Source organism: Salvelinus namaycush, chromosome 22 (genome assembly GCF_016432855.1).
Source record: "Salvelinus namaycush isolate Seneca chromosome 22, SaNama_1.0, whole genome shotgun sequence".
In the NCBI taxonomy this organism is placed as follows: domain Eukaryota; kingdom Metazoa; phylum Chordata; class Actinopteri; order Salmoniformes; family Salmonidae; genus Salvelinus; species Salvelinus namaycush.
Window position 1 is genome coordinate 1,536,048 of NC_052328.1, and position 16,940 is coordinate 1,552,987.

At 45.3% G+C, this 16,940-nt stretch overlaps 1 protein-coding gene across 1 annotated transcript; it reads left to right on the plus strand.

Annotated features, from left to right (window-relative positions):
• The first annotated feature begins 4,509 nt into the window (after positions 1–4,509).
• Positions 4,510–16,940, plus strand: LOC120066972 (protein transport protein Sec31A-like). Its single transcript, XM_039018309.1, has 15 exons — positions 4,510–4,634; positions 5,802–5,916; positions 6,374–6,497; positions 6,613–6,808; positions 7,003–7,098; positions 7,594–7,734; positions 9,419–9,561; positions 9,932–10,031; positions 10,207–10,368; positions 10,764–10,916; positions 13,294–13,527; positions 14,115–14,282; positions 14,501–14,636; positions 14,876–15,054; positions 16,746–16,940. The coding sequence occupies exons 2-15, from the start codon at positions 5,838–5,840 to the stop codon at positions 16,938–16,940; spliced, it is 2,106 nt and encodes a 701-aa protein (XP_038874237.1). The 5' UTR covers positions 4,510–4,634; positions 5,802–5,837.

The following is a 16,940-nucleotide window of genomic DNA, read 5'->3' on the forward strand; positions in this document are numbered from 1 at the left end:
AGTCCAGTTCAAAGTGAACGGCACAGATATGGCAATGGTCTATTTGCATATAGGCCTACTGCAGCTCTGATTGGTTAGGCCTCACCGGTCTGTGTGTAGAGTATGGGCTGAGTGGTGCTTGTCAGTGATGTAGAATCCTACACTGATGTGTTCTGCCTACAACACAATGTCTTGCCTAGTTCGTTTTGTTTCGGTATGTTGCATTGAAAGTGGATAATTTTGCATTGATTCTATCACAATTCCCACAGTAAAGGGAAACGTTGATAGTATTAACTAAGGGAGGAAAGTTGAGTGAAGTTCAATCTCGTGCTTCTCTGCGCAAACTGTATGGCGGGACTGGGGCGCCCGCCCACTCGCGCAGTTTAGAGGGAACATTGGTTATGGGTACGCTTGTCATCGGCAAGGACTAGGGACATTTTTTAGGATAAAAATAAATGGAATAGAGGTCAGCGCAGGCAAAATCTTAGAGAAGAACATGGTGGTCTGCTTTCTAACAGACACTGTGAAACAAATTCACCTTTCAGCAGGAGAACAAATGCTCCCGAGTGGCGCAGCGGTCTAAGGCACTGCATCTCAGTGGTTCGATCCCGGGCTGTATCACACATCTGGCCGTGATCGGGAGTCCCATAGGGCGGTGCATAATTGGCCCAGTTTCGTCCGGGTTAGGGGATGGTTTGACTGGGGTAGGCCGTCATTGTAAAATAAGAATTTGTTCTTTAACTGACTTGCCTAGGTAAATAAAAGGTCAACAATAAACTAAAACACAAGGCCAAATATATACTGGAGTTGCTTACCGAAGGTGGGAGAGTAACAGTGGAAGCAGAGGTGATGCTTGATTCTGTTGGCGCGAGTGAAGATAGAGGAAATGACTGGAATACTGTAACATCTAATGGAGCTAAAAGGCCTGAAGTTGTAAATCAAGATAAGCCTTGGTATGATAATGCCTCATTCCTTGTTCGAGTGCGATTCATGAACAAGGATGTTTTTTTGGCGGGGAAACCCGTTTATGGTCACAAAGTAGGTGAAGGATGCATTGGGAGAAGTTGAGTCAGTCAGTGTGACCAGGAGTGGTGAGTTGTTGATTTCATTTGTGTGAAAAGAACAAAAGCAGAAAGTGTGAATGCTATGATTATTGGAGTAGGGCACTGATAAGCAAGATGGCGCCGATAGAGATGGCAGCTTCGCTTCAAGTCCATATAAGCATTTCGCTAACACTCGCAATAACATCTGCTACTCATGTGTATGTGACCAATAACATTTGATTTGATAATAGGTGTCATATCTGGTGTGTCGATGGAGATTGAGGCTTCATGGTTTAAGATGAACATGCCAGGAATAGTTGATTCATGTCACTTAACCCACACTGTGAATGGAAAGAAGGAGAAATGGCTTTGTATTATTGATGTTTGATGAAGAAGTTCTCCCGACCCATGTAAAGCTGGGATTTAGGAGATATGTGGTGGGATCTGATGTACAAAAGCCACTTTAATGTCATAAATGTAAAAAAGGCCACTTGTCAAGTGTTTGCAAACGGAATAGAGTCTGAGGATGCACGGTGTGGCCATTGTGATGTAAATCACGTTCCAGAGTTCCCTGAGTGCCCTGTTAGGGTGAAGGAGGTCAAAGTAGGAAGGGTCAGGGCTGTCGAGAAGGTGTCCTATGCTGAGGCTGTGAAAATTGCCGAAGCAGCGGGTAGAGATGATGAAGCTATGGCAGAGGATGATCTCCAACAGTCTGTGAAGGTCAGTCAATTGAGAGATCCTGAAATACTATATAGGAGGTGGATTTTGTTGTGTTTATTGAGCAGGTGATTAATTGTACATGACAAACTAACAAAATATCGAAGAAATTGTGAAAGCTGCTAATAGGTTCTTAGATCTCCAGGATTTCACAGCTGACATTTCCCAGAAGGGAGTGGGATTATCCAGTGTTGACGAGTGGGAAGGATGTGGCAGTAAAAGATGAGAAGAAGGCAGAGATGATGGCCAAAGCATTTGTCCAAGTGCAAAGCTCTGTAAATTTGTCAGAGGAGGCGAGAGAGAACAAGAGAGTGCTGGATAGGAGGGAGGATGTAAAGGATGCGTTGAATGCACCAGTTACCATGGCAGAGGTAGAAAGGGCAATAAGTAAGGCTGGGTTAACTTCACCTGGGAAAGATGAGATGTGCTATGTTATGTTGGCCCATCTTAGTGATGAAGCACTGGATAAGGTATTGGTGTTGTACAACAGAGTGTGGGAATAGGGGAAACTACCAGACAGCTGGAAGGAGCACTAGTGGTACCAATCCGGAAGCCAGGGAAGGACAGGACGTACTGGGTCAGTATTTGTAGTGCAGGAATGTGGGGTGGCAGTCAGGAAACGTATTACAGATATTCTGGCTGTATATACGGCAGAGCTGATGGCCATACTGTTGGCCTTTCAGTGGCTGGAGGAAGTCAAGCCAGACAGAGTAGCTATTTGCTCTGATTCATGTGCAGTGTTCATGAGCCTTCAGTCCTTTAGGTCATGTAGAAGACAAGACCTGCTGAATGAGGTGCTACAAACCCATGGCAGGATTAGACAGATGGGTATACAGATAAGATTTACTTGGTCCCAGCCCATGTAGGGGTGGAGGGGAACGAGGCAGTTGATGTACTGGCTAAACAAGCACTTAGTAGTGGGGATGTTGATGTTGTAGTTTCAATGAGCAAGGCAAAAAGCCTGATATGGACAGTGATGGTGCAGAGATGGCAGGAGCAGGTTAAAAGCCTGATATGGACAGTGATGGTGCAGAGATGGCAGGAGCAGGTTAAAAGCCTGATATGGACAGTGATGGTGCAGAGATGGCAGGAGCAGGTTAAAAGCCTGATATGGACAGTGATGGTGCAGAGATGGCAGGAGCAGGTTAAAAGCCTGATATGGACAGTGATGGTGCAGAGATGGCAGGAGCAGGTTAAAAGCCTGATATGGACAGTGATGGTGCAGAGATGGCAGGAGCAGGCAAAAAGCCTGATATGGACAGTGATGGTGCAGAGATGGCAGGAGCAGGTTAAAAGCCTGATATGGACAGTGATGGTGCAAAGATGGCAGGCTAAAAGTCTGATATGGACAGTGATGGTGCAGAGATGACAGGAGCAATGGCATAGAGATACTAAGGGCAGGCATTTATTTCAAGTACAGAGGAAAGTCGGAGAGGGGAGGTCGGCAGGAAGTGTGATTATTGCCAGGAAACAGAGACTGTGGAGAATATATTGCTAGTGTGGGCAGTATCAGAGGGAAAGAGAGGCTGAGATCTAGTATGAGGGAGAAGGGGATACAGGAAATTAGTTTAAAGAGTGTATTGTGTAGAACATCATTAGATATAGTCTCAAATATTTTAGATCTTTTTTTTGTTGAGTAACGGTAGGGTTTAGTTTCTCCGTCTCTGGCCCACACTCCAGTACAGTAGTTGGCGGTAACGCACCATCATGTTGGATGCCACCCGTCGATAAACCCCCACAGAAGAAGAAGACAAAAAAGAAGAAGAAGAAAGGCTGTGACTGGCCTCACACTCCAGTACAGTAGGTGGCGGTGATGCACCTTAAAAGTTGGATGCTATCCGCCAACCCAATCTCAAAAAAGAAGAAGAAAGAGTTGCTTACCAAGACGACAATGAATCAAAGATTTTACAAGTAAACCAAGATAGACCACCTCCTCTCGTTTCCAATGGGAACAAATGAGCCAAGCATGAGCTAGCGAGATCCTATTGGCGTGTTCTTGCACACATCTGCGTTATGTCCGTTAGGGAACCTCTACTCTGTGAAGTGCGCGTATGCAATAACTCAATTCGCCTTTGCGCCGCTTCTAAACAACGCAATTTTTTAAAACTTTTGCAAAGGGCAAAGTCTGCAAAACTTAGGCCACTCTTTTCATAACATATTATAGTTTTGGGAACAGAAAACTGTATTGAGATCAAACGTTTCATCGATAAGAAAATGTGTAGAATATCGGCTAAAATCCATCTGGTTCCATCGTATCCCGCTGCCCGCCATCGGGCTTCCTCTCACTACCATATATTGTACAATCCAGGTGTGCAAAACTCTTACAGATTTACCCAGAAAGACTCACAGCTGTAATCACGTCCAAAGGTGATTCTAACTTGTATTGACTCAGGGATGTGAAGACTTATGTAAATTAGATATCTATATTTCTATTTTCAATACATTAGTAAAAATGTCTAAAACATGTTTTCATTATGGGTATTGTGTGTAAAAAAAACACAACATGTGGACTAAATCAAGCGGTATGAATACTTTCTGAAGGTACTGTACGTTTGGCTGGCTGAAGCTAGTTGCAACATTGTTCATCAGGAAATTACAATTTATAGTTATAGATGTAATACTGTTTTGAAAAAATGAAAAATATGTATTCAGTACTTTCATCAACCAAGCCCAGTACGGATACAACTACTGACATATAAGAGGCGAGACAATCTTTGCTGAACTGAAAACATTGCAAAACACAGCTACAGGTCAAATCAAGATACTGACTGCTGTGATATTTGATACCATGTCGGCCACCGTAGAAGAGGCTAAACATCCATGATTACGTTGGGAGTGCCCGGTGGTTTTCTACATCATTTGTAGCTAGAAAGATTGATAATCATCAATTCCGACGTATGTATTTTATATTTTTATATGAAGATATGGGGGTACTAATAATATAGTGTTAGAATATATTTATTCTAGCTTTTAGCTAGTTTACTAGATTTATAAGCTGAACGACACGTCTGCATGATTTAGCTGTCAAGCTAGCATTAGTAGCTCTAGCAGAAGCCAATGACACGTATCGGTAACTAGCCTAGCTATCTACCGTTAGCTAGCTAAAGAAACTGGTTGAACCAGGGATGGTTTATATCTAATAGCTCAACCAGCATTACCTATCTAGCTAACATTATAGAACATATACATTACGGCGAAGAAAAGCCGTTAGCAGACGTGTATTACTAGCTAACCAAATGATGGATGTTAGCTAGCTCAACGTTTTCCCATCACCCAGCAGCTATCCATCTAACGCTATCTAACGGTACGCTCGCTTCTAGTGTTGTTGATTCATGAGACGTGATTGGAATTGATTCTTCTAACGTTAGTAAATTATGTTTCAGGTTATTAACCATACCCACACTGTAACGCCCTACAATATTTTGTTTTGATTATTCAGAAACGATTAACGTTTGACAGTTAGGTGTAGGTGGGTTCTTAGTGTTTAGAAGTTGTCTAGTCCCATATGACATCCATTACTGGCCAATGCAATGCGCGTACCTTGGGTTTTAAGAAGTCAACTGAGAGAGACCTACCTGAATTTTTCCGATAGAAACTCTCGTTTTCGTTGCAAAACTTTTTCAGTTTGGAGGAAACATTTTTGCAACAGAATTTCCGTAATGAATGACCAGGGGTCATAACGTCAGGGGTATGTTCAACATAGCCAAAAACATTTCGAAATGTTTTTGGCTATGTTAAACGTTTTAGTCAAGGGAAACGGTGCTGAAGAGAAGAACGGTGTGATTATGGTGGCTCAGAGGGCTATTGTGTATGGTGGGCTGCACAATATTGTGCGATTAGCTACAAATGGTCACACTGGTGATGTATGTATCTCAGTGTGTCACACCCATATTGATCAGGGTACACCCACCAAACAGCAGCAAACAGACCTCAAAAGCTGTTGAAGAATGGTGCGCACCGTTTGGTGCATACCATTGCTACACAATGTAGCAAACGTTGAACTGAACTGAATGCACCCCAGTATTGAAACGTCATTAAAAGTGCTTGTTTTCCATTATTTAGGACTTTGATAGAGGCATCCTATCCCAATAGAGGAAGATGAGGCTGAAAGAGATCCAGAGGACAGCTCATCCAGCATGGAGTCCTGCCCCCCACCACCCTATCTGCCTGGCTTTAGGTAGGGCACAAATGTTACCTGTATCAGGCCTGTACATACCTGTCCTGCACTAACCCTAACTCTTCTACCTAACCTTAGGTAGGGTAGAACTGTTTTGTGTATCAGGACTGTCATGCACTTATACAGTAAATAGTTACAGATGTTTAGGCATTCTTGGCAGTAGCCTCCCAGATCTGTTTATGCTATCTAGCCAACTTGCCTAATTTGGCAAGTGTGCATAAACAGATTTGGGAGCAGGCTTCTAAAATCAGGAGTGATGTTTTTTTTAATATATTTTTTTAATTTCAACTTTATTTAATAACCAGGTAGGCAAGTTGAGAACAAGTTCTCATTTACAACTGTGACCTGTAACCTGTAACTGATGATAACAGGCTTCACTTTGAGTTCTGAATAACATACCCTTGAGTTCTTGTGATTTATTAGATTTCTTTCTTGGTCTGTTTTTGTTGACAAACAGGCACGTCAGCTCAGCAGCTGGATGCGTCGTTCAACACCACTGCCGCCTTGGAAATATTCCAGGTGGATTTTGCCGATCCTTCCCTGGACATGAAACTCAAGGGGTCCCTACCTACTTCTAACAGGTAAGCAACAAAATGAGCTGCTAACCCAATACTATACGAGTTATCAAGTTAATATATTATTGTATCAATACATATGATTCAACCTATAAAATGTGATTTGATCTCTGTGCCCAAGGCTGCATAGTCTGGTGTGGGTAAACTTTGGAGCAGGAGAAGACGGTTTGGGAGGGAGACTGATTGGAGGCAGTGATAATGGCACGGTAACGGTGTATAGCCCAGAAGCCATCGTAACATCAGGGGAAGAGGCAATTATAGGACAGTCTGACAAACACACTGGGCCTGTCAGAGCACTAGACTTCAACCCCTTTCAGGTAATAATGGTAGCAGCCCGTCAAGTCTTTAGCCAATTCTCACTTGTAGTTTGGCATGCAATTTAAAATAGCTACTAAATTACATTAAATGAAGCTTTTAATATGAACACTTAAAGGATATGTTCAATCCAATGTTCTGTACAGTATCATATTCCCCTCATGTGTTGTTTTCTCATTTGAATGTACTCTCTCAGAGTAATCTGTTGGCGTCAGGGGCAAACGATTCAGAGATCTACATCTGGGATCTGAACAATTTCAGCAATCCAATGACACCCGGGACAAAGTCACAGGTAAATGTCTCTGGGGAAGTTTGTCCCGTTCTCTTCTGTTTCCATTGAACTTCTTCTCTAAATCAAAATGGTGGGTATTCCAGGGTGATTTAAATCCCTGGAATGAGTCTTCATTGAATTTTGAACCCTTTTCTCCATGTTTCCCCTCTTTGTAGCTTTGTGAGGTAAGAGTGAAAGCCTGTGTGTGTGTGTGTGGTTGTTGTGTGGTGGCTTTAACATGTGTGGGCTGGTGGGAATGTTAAATAACATAACACTTCCCCCTATCAAGATGTTACTGAAGTCTCAAAGAAATAGCCTGTGGCGATACTCTTCCACAGTGTGGCAGTGTTGGGAATTGGCAGTGTTGGGAATTTTGGCTTTGCTTTTTGATGTGTAATAACACTTTTCTTTTTTGTTAATCTCTAAAATGTGTGCCGTGACATTCTCCAATCAATAATTCCTGGAGGAATATCTATATTTGTAACAGTGCTGTTCCTTCTCTCCCCGTCCACCTAGCCTCCTGAAGATATCAGTGTAGTGTCGTGGAACAGACAGGTCCAACACATCCTGGCCTCTGCAAACCCCAGTGGGAAAGCAGTGGTCTGGGACCTGAGGAAGAACGAGCCCATCATCAAGATTAGTGACCACAGCAACCGGGTGAGTACAGTAGATTGGTGACCACAGCAACCGGGTGAGTACAGTAGATAGGTGACCACAGCAACCGGGTGAGTACAGTAGATAGGTGACCACAGCAACCGGGTGGGTACAGTAGATAGGTGACCACAGCAACCGGGTGGGTACAGTAGATTGGTGACCACAACAACCGGGTGAGTACAGTAGACTGGTGACCACAGCAACAGGGTGGGTACAGTAGATTGGTGACCACAGCAACCGGGTGAGTACAGTAGATTGGTGACCACAGCAACCGGGTGGGTACAGTAGATTGGTGACCACAGCAACCGGGTGGGTACAGTAGATTGGTGACCAGCAACAGGGTGGGTACAGTAGATAGGTGACCACAGCAACCGGGTGGGTACAGTAGATTGGTGACCACAGCAACCGGGTGAGTACAGTAGATTGGTGACCACAGCAACCGGGTGGGTACAGTAGATTGGTGACCACAGCAACCGGGTGGGTACAGTAGATTGGTGACCACAGCAACCGGGTGGGTACAGTAGATTGGTGACCACAGCAACTGGGTGGGTACAGTAGATTGGTGACCACAGCAACCGGGTGGGTACAGTAGATTGGTGACCACAGCAACCGGGTGGGTACACTAGTCTGTCCTGAGGAACCACTGTGAGACTGGACTGTATCATGTTAGCTCCCCTCTCATACTGACTCTAGTCAGAAGTTAACCGTGTGACATGGATACCAGAAGTTAACACACAACATGGCATGTAGAAATGTTGAAAGGCTGTTGTGTTGTAGATGCTCTGTTCAGGGATGCTCTGGTCTGATGTAGTAGATGCTCTGTTCAGGGATGCTCTGGTCTGATGTTGTGTTGTAGATGCTCTGTTCAGGGATGATCTGGTGTGGTGTAGTGTTGTAGATGCTCTGTTCAGGGATGCTCTGGTCTGATGTTGTGTTGTAGATGCTCTGTTCAGGGATGCTCTGGTCTGATGTAGTGTTGTAGATGCTCTGTTCAGGGATGATCTGGTCTGATGTTGTGTTGTAGATGCTCTGTTCAGGGATGCTCTGGTCTGATGTTGTGTTGTAGATGCTCTGTTCAGGGATGATCTGGTGTGGTGTAGTGTTGTAGATGCACTGTTCAGGGATGCTCTGGTGTGGTGTAGATGCACTGTTCAGGGATGCTCTGGTCTGATGTAGTGTTGTAGATGCTCTGTTCAGGGATGCTCTGGTCTGATGTTGTGTTGTAGATGCTCTGTTCAGGGATGCTCTGGTGTGTTGTAGATACTCTGTTCAGGGATGCTCTGGTGTGTTGTAGATACTCTGTTCAGGGATGCTCTGGTCTGATGTAGTGTTGTGTTGTAGATGCACTGTTCAGGGATGCTCTGGTCTGATGTAGTGTTGTGTTGTAGATGCTCTGTTCAGGGATGCTCTGGTCTGATGTAGTGTTGTAGATGCTCTGTTCAGGGATGCTCTGGTCTGATGTAGTGTTGTAGATGCTCTGTTCAGGGATGCTCTGGTCTGATGTTGTGTTGTAGATGCTCTGTTCAGGGATGCTCTGGTCTGATGTAGTGTTGTAGATGCTCTGTTCAGGGATGCTCTGGTCTGATGTAGTGTTGTAGATGCTCTGTTCAGGGATGCTCTGGTCTGATGTTGTGTTGTAGATGCTCTGTTCAGGGATGCTCTGGTCTGATGTAGTGTTGTGTTGTAGATGCACTGTTCAGGGATGCTCTGGCACCCTGAGGTGGCCACACAGTTGGTCCTGGCCTCAGAAGATGACCGCATGCCAGTCATTCAGATGTGGGACCTGCGCTTTGCCACGTCCCCTCTCAAAGTCCTGGAGAACCACACAAGGTGAGCCTTTGGGACATTGTGCCACACATTGCTTTAAATGGAATTGTTATGTATGATGGTGATGATATGGTCTCTGTTATGGCAGGTGCAGCTAAATACTTCATGTTTCTACCTCCAACAGTGCAGTAATATCTAACAATAGTAATCCACATAATAATTTTTGGGGATGGGATGTGCTACTTTAATTGTCTATGTCGTTTGTTGTGTTTTTAATGGTGTATGTATTAAGTGGTTCAATCACATTTCCTTTTTAGGGATTAATAAAGTATAATTCGTTCTTCTAGCTCGGCGGCTGTTGTGTTTCATAGTTGAAGTTAAAAGAGAAAGCCTCGACTGTCAGTGATGATGGCTTGATGTTTTTCCTCCTCAGGGGACTTCTGTCCATAGCGTGGAGCCAAGCAGACCCAGAGCTGTTGCTCAGTAGTGCTAAAGACAACAGGATCCTCTGCTGGAACCCAAACACTGGAGAGGTACCTGCTTTTCGGCTCTGTTCTGAAGGCCTCATCGCGTCATGTGGTGTATATGGCCTCCATCACAAGGCCCCCGCCATCTTTCCCTGCCCAGGGTTTCTTCAGATGCCTCTGTTGTCTAGGTGATCTGTTTCTACAATGTCGTGGTGATCCAATCTCTCTCCCGTCTCTCTAGGTGATCTATGAATTACCAACCACCAACCAGTGGTGCTTTGACATCCAGTGGTGTCCCAGGAACCCAGCTCTGCTGTCGGCGGCCTCGTTTGACGGGTGGATCAGTGTTTACAGCGTGATGGGAGGAAGCCTGGAGGCCCAGCAGCAGAGCAGGGCTGATCAGGTAGAGCGCTCCATCTGTCTTACAGCTCTATCTGTGGCCATGTCTATTTACTGTCGAAAGGAAACCACCCACAATCCCATGTTGCCACTGGAAGTCGCTCTGGATAAGAGTGTCTGCTAAATGCTAAAACGTCAAAGGCTCCCTCTTTCCTGTGTAGTGCACTACTTTTGAACAGGGGCCAAAAGTAGTGCACTATTTATGGAATAGATGTGATTTGATTGTTGTAACATTTTGGCGTAGTCAGGCGTCTAGCCTAGTGTTGAATGTGGTTGCTACTGCTGCTATAATGGTAGGGTATGGTTGTAGACCTCATTTAAAGACCTCTGCTCATTTCTCTTACCTTTTTATATAATATTTAGATTGGAATGCAGTCTTTGTGTGGTACTTTGCCACAGATCTCCTCGTCCTTTGACACCATGGATCCATTTGGGACAGGCCAGGTGCTGCCCCCTCTGCAAGTTCCCCAAGCCACCCCTCAGACCACCCTGGTCGCTCCGCTGAAGAAGCCCCCCAAGTGGGTTCGTAGGCCCGTAGGAGCCTCATTCGCTGTAAGTACAATGTACTTGACTTTTTTTTGTTGCTTTTTATATCCATCTTTTGTATTTTAGAAGGTAAATAACATAAGTAAATGCCTATTGTGAGGAACCCCAATACGTTTAAGCAGTAAAGCATGACAACCTGTGGGTTATGGTGTAAACACACGGTTAAAGTGTATTCTTAGGCATGACAACCTGTGGGTTATGGTGTAAACACACGGTTAAAGTGTATTCTTAGGCATGACAACCTGTGGATTATGGTGGAAACACACGGTTAAAGTGTATTCTTAGGCATGACAACCTGTGGATTATGGTGTAAACACACGGTTAAAGTGTATTCTTAGGCATGACAACCTGTGGATTATGGTGGAAACACACGGTTAAAGTGTATTCTTAGGCATGACAACCTGTGGATTATGGTGGAAACACACGGTTAAAGTGTGTACTTGGGCATGACAACCTGTGGATTATGGTGGAAACACACGGTTAAAGTGTATTCTTAGGCATGACAACCTGTGGATTATGGTGGAAACACACGGTTAAAGTGTGTACTTGGGCATGACAACCTGTGGATTATGGTGTAAACACACGGTTAAAGTGTATTCTTAGGCATGACAACCTGTGGATTATGGTGGAAACACACGGTTAAAGTGTGTACTTGGGCATGACAACCTGTGGATTATGGTGTAAACACACGGTTAAAGTGTATTCTTAGGCATGACAACCTGTGGATTATGGTGGAAACACACGGTTAAAGTGTATTCTTAGGCATGACAACCTGTGGATTATGGTGGAGACACACGGTTAAAGTGTATTCTTAGGCATGACAACCTGTGGATTATGGTGGAGACACACGGTTAAAGTGTATTCTTAGGCATGACAACCTGTGGGTTATGGTGGAGACACACGGTTAAAGTGTATTCTTAGGCATGACAACCTGTGGGTTATGGTGGAGACACACGGTTAAAGTGTATTCTTAGGCATGACAACCTGTGGGTTATGGTGGAGACACGGTTAAAGTGTATTCTTAGGCATGACAACCTGTGGATTATGGTGGAGACACACGGTTAAAGTGTATTCTTAGGCATGACAACCTGTGGATTATGGTGGAAACACACGGTTAAAGTGTATTCTTAGGCATGACAACCTGTGGATTATGGTGGAGACACACGGTTAAAGTGTATTCTTAGGCATGACAACCTGTGGATTATGGTGGAGACACACGGTTAAAGTGTATTCTTAGGCATGACAACCTGTGGGTTATGGTGGAGACACACGGTTAAAGTGTATTCTTAGGCATGACAACCTGTGGGTTATGGTGGAAACACACGGTTAAAGTGTGTACTTGGGCATGACAACCTGTGGATTATGGTGGAGACACACGGTTAAAGTGTATTCTTAGGCATGACAACCTGTGGGTTATGGTGGAGACACACGGTTAAAGTGTATTCTTAGGCATGACAACCTGTGGATTATGGTGGAGACACACGGTTAAAGTGTATTCTTAGGCATGACAACCTGTGGATTATGGTGGAGACACACGGTTAAAGTGTATTCTTAGGCATGACAACCTGTGGGTTATGGTGGAAACACACGGATAAAGTGTGTACTTGGGCATGACAACCTGTGGATTATGGTGGAGACACACGGATAAAGTGTATTCTTAGGCATGACAACCTGTGGATTATGGTGGAAACACACGGTTAAAGTGTGTACTTAGGCATGACAACCTGTGGATTATGGTGGAGACACACGGTTAAAGTGTATTCTTAGGCATGACAACCTGTGGATTATGGTGGAAACACACGGTTAAAGTGTGTACTTGGGTATGACAACCTGTGGATTATGGTGGAAACACACGGTTAAAGTGTATTCTTAGGCATGACAACCTGTGGATTATGGTGGAAACACACGGTTAAAGTGTATTCTTAGGCATGACAACCTGTGGATTATGGTGGAAACACACGGTTAAAGTGTGTACTTGGGCATGACAACCTGTGGATTATGGTGGAGACACACGGTTAAAGTGTATTCTTAGGCATGACAACCTGTGGATTATGGTGGAAACACACGGATAAAGTGTATTCTTAGGCATGACAACCTGTGGATTATGGTGGAAACACACGGATAAAGTGTGTACTTGGGCATGACAACCTGTGGATTATGGTGGAAACACACGGTTAAAGTGTGTACTTGGGCATGACAACCTGTGGATTATGGTGGAAACACACGGTTAAAGTGTGTACTTGGGCATGACGTAAAGTGTTACTCTTCGGTCACGCTCTACTTATAAAGGGACTATATGTGCTTATGACAAGTCTTACAATGTATTATAACTGACTGCATCATAGTAATAGTACATTTCCCCCCCATCCTCTTCTCCTTGTAGTTTGGTGGGAAGCTGATCACCTTTGAGAGTCCTAAGGCTCCAGTCCAGAGCCCACAGCCCGTCCCTGTCCCCAGGCAGGTGTTTGTGAGCCAAGTCACCACGGAAACAGAGCTCCTCCAACGTTCCAGGGAGCTGCAGGCTGCTCTGCAATCTGGATCCTTGTCAGACTACTGCCAGGCCAAGATCCACAAGGCCCCCACAGACTCTGAACAGGACATATGGAAATTTCTCCTGGTAGGTGTTATGACACTGCACAGTGGCATGAACGGTTCATTTTAAAGGAATAATGGACGATTTTGGCAATTAAGCAACTTTTCTACATACCCCAGGGTCAAACAATGTAATATTATAGAGACAGTGTGATATTTTGGCATTTAATCCCTGTTTCTACTCACCCAGAGTCACATGATCTCATGGATACCATTTTTGCCTCTGCATGCAGTTTTGAAGGTAGTTTCGGGAGCCATTGCTAACTAGCGTTAGCACAATGACTGGAAGTCTCCTGGAACTGTTAGCATGCTAAAATGGTATCCATGAGTTCATCTGACCCTCGTTAAGTAGAAACGTTGCTTAATTGCCAAAATGTTTTTTAAAAAGTCCAGTTATCTGTGACATCTGTGGTCCTGTCTGTCCTTCAGACTGAACAGTAGTAGGACTCACAGAACACCCATGGAGATGACTCATTTCCATGAACAGTAGGCTTCTCTGTACAATGTATTTGGGTAGAACGTCACTCAGGAGCCAAGACCGACATATGATGAACACAAGTTCTGCAAGGGTTGTTTAGGTTTCTAATGTTGTCCACCTCCTGACGTTTGCAGGTCAACTTTGAAGATGAAGCCCGGGTCAAATTCCTGAGACTTTTGGGTTTCAGCAAAGTGGATTTAGAGAGAAAGATATCCACCTGCTTGGGGAAGAACCTGCAGCCTAACGGACATGGAGTGGATGCCAACGATCTGGCTGAGAAGATACAGCTCCTCTCTACTCAGGTCAGTCCAGGAACATACCTCTACATAGCCCGTTCTCTTTTATAGTACTCCTAATTCTAGTCTAGACTGCATATCTTCCACCGTCCACTAGAGGGCAGTGACGAGTATCAGCAGTGATATGTGGTCTCTTTTTCATAACAACATGAATCCTGTCACCTTTTTTATATTATCACCAGTAACCTTCCATAAAAGTACGTTGTCCTCCGTTTTGTTTCCAGAGGTCAGAAGAATCTGGGGATGCGGTCGACTCCACCAAGACTCCGGGTTCATCCTCCCCATCTGACTTTTTCAGTCAGATCCCACCACAACCACAGGACAAGGAGAAGATCAGCTTCCAAATCCCTGTCTCAGCAGGTACTGCTTGTCTTCGGTTCAGTATCACAGCAGTTGGACGTGACTTCAGCTCTCTCTTCCTGTGAAATCTAAACAGTACGGACTGGTTTCCCGGACACATAACAAAAAGCACGTTCAATGTAAAACCTTTTTAGTCCGGCGTTAGGCTTAATATGAATCTGTTGTCCTGGTACCTGGCCCTTTGTATGCCTGTAACTCTCCGTATCTCATTCAGTTGCTTTATGCCTCTGTTGTGGCAGATGCAGATGGTCTGATCAGCCAGGCTCTGCTGGTGGGAAACTTTGAGGGAGCGGTGGATCTGTGTCTGAGCGACGGGCGATACGCTGAGGCCATCCTGCTGGCTATCAGTGGAGGACAGGAGCTACTGCAGAAGACCCAGCAGACATACCTGGACAAGCAGAGGAACAGCATCTCTATGGTAAGACGGAGGACATACCTGGACGAGCAGAGGAACAGCATCTCTATGGTAAGACGGGGGACATACCTGGACGAGCAGAGGAACAGCATCTCTACGGTAAGACTGGGGACATACCTGGACGAGCAGAGGAACAGCATCTCTATGGTAAGACGGAGGACATACCTGGACAAGCAGAGGAACAGCATCTCTATGGTAAGACAGGGGACATACCTGGACAAGCAGAGGAACAGCATCTCTATGGTAAGACGGGGGACATACCTGGACGAGCAGAGGAACGGTATGTCTATGGTAAGACGGGGGACATACCTGGACAAGCAGAGGAACAGCATCTCTATGGTAAGACGGGGGACATACCTGGACGAGCAGAGGAACGGTATGTCTATGGTAAGACGGAGGACATACCTGGACAAGCAGAGGAACAGCATCTCTATGGTAAGACGGGGGACATACCTGGACGAGCAGAGGAACAGCATCTCTATGGTAAGACGGAGGACATACCTGGACAAGCAGAGGAACGGTATGTCTATGGTAAGACGTAGGACATACCTGGACGAGCAGAGGAACAGCATCTCTACGGTAAGACGGGGGACATACCTGGACGAGCAGAGGAACAGCATCTCTACGGTAAGACTGGGGACATACCTGGACGAGCAGAGGAACAGCATCTCTACGGTAAGACGGGGGACATACCTGGACGAGCAGAGGAACGGTATGTCTATGGTAAGACGTAGGACATACCTGGACGAGCAGAGGAACAGCATCTCTACGGTAAGACGTAGGACATACCTGGACAAGCAGAGGAACAGCATCTCTATGGTAAGACGGAGGACATACCTGGACAAGCAGAGGAACAGCATCTCTATGGTAAGACAGGGGACATACCTGGACAAGCAGAGGAACGGTATGTCTATGGTAAGACGGAGGACATACCTGGACGAGCAGAGGAACAGCATCTCTACGGTAAGACGGAGGACATACCTGGACGAGCAGAGGAACAGCATCTCTACGGTAAGACTGGGGACATACCTGGACGAGCAGAGGAACAGCATCTCTACGGTAAGACGGGGACATACCTGGACAAGCAGAGGAACAGCATCTCTATGGTAAGACGGAGGACATACCTGGACGAGCAGAGGAACAGCATCTCTATGGTAAGACTGGGGACATACCTGGACGAGCAGAGGAACAGCATCTCTACGGTAAGACGGGGACATACCTGGACGAGCAGAGGAACAGCATCTCTATGGTAAGACGGGGACATACCTGGACGAGCAGAGGAACAGCATCTCTGGTAAGACGGGGGACATACCTGGACGAGCAGAGGAACGGTATGTCTATGGTAAGACGGAGGACATACCTGGACGAGCAGAGGAACAGCATCTCTATGGTAAGACGGGGACATACCTGGACGAGCAGAGGAACAGCATCTCTGGTAAGACGGGGGACATACCTGGACGAGCAGAGGAACGGTATGTCTATGGTAAGACGGGGAACTTTGAACCGGGGCCAATTTGGGACTTACCCACACGACTATTTGATTTATATTATATTTGTATGACTTGATTACTAGCTAGCAAAGTTAGTTTCGTTCAGAATATAGTTCTTTTATATCAAGAGTGCAAAATAATCTGATTTACTGAGTCAACATGAATAAATCCAACATGGTTAAGTCTACTATCGACTGTCCTCAGCTGATCTCATCCGTGGTGACCCAGAACTGGGGAGACATGGTGCAGAGCTGTGACTTGGATAACTGGAAGGAGGCCCTCGCTGCTCTTCTGACCTACGCTCATCCCAAACAGTTTGCTCATCTGTGTGGTAAGAACACCAGGATGTTGAGGATTGTAACAAAGGAATCAGTAAACCCTGACTTGCTTTTACCTTGA

Bases quoted from the DNA above. Each gene is read 5' to 3' on its own strand.
- LOC120066972 (XM_039018309.1), top strand. From the start codon at position 5,838: ATGAGGCTGAAAGAGATCCAGAGGACAGCTCATCCAGCATGGAGTCCT. The intron at 6,498-6,612 runs GTAAGCAACAAA...TCTGTGCCCAAG, and splicing joins TCCCTACCTACTTCTAACAG to GCTGCATAGTCTGGTGTGGG. The intron at 10,369-10,763 runs GTAGAGCGCTCC...ACTTTGCCACAG, and splicing joins AGCAGAGCAGGGCTGATCAG to ATCTCCTCGTCCTTTGACAC.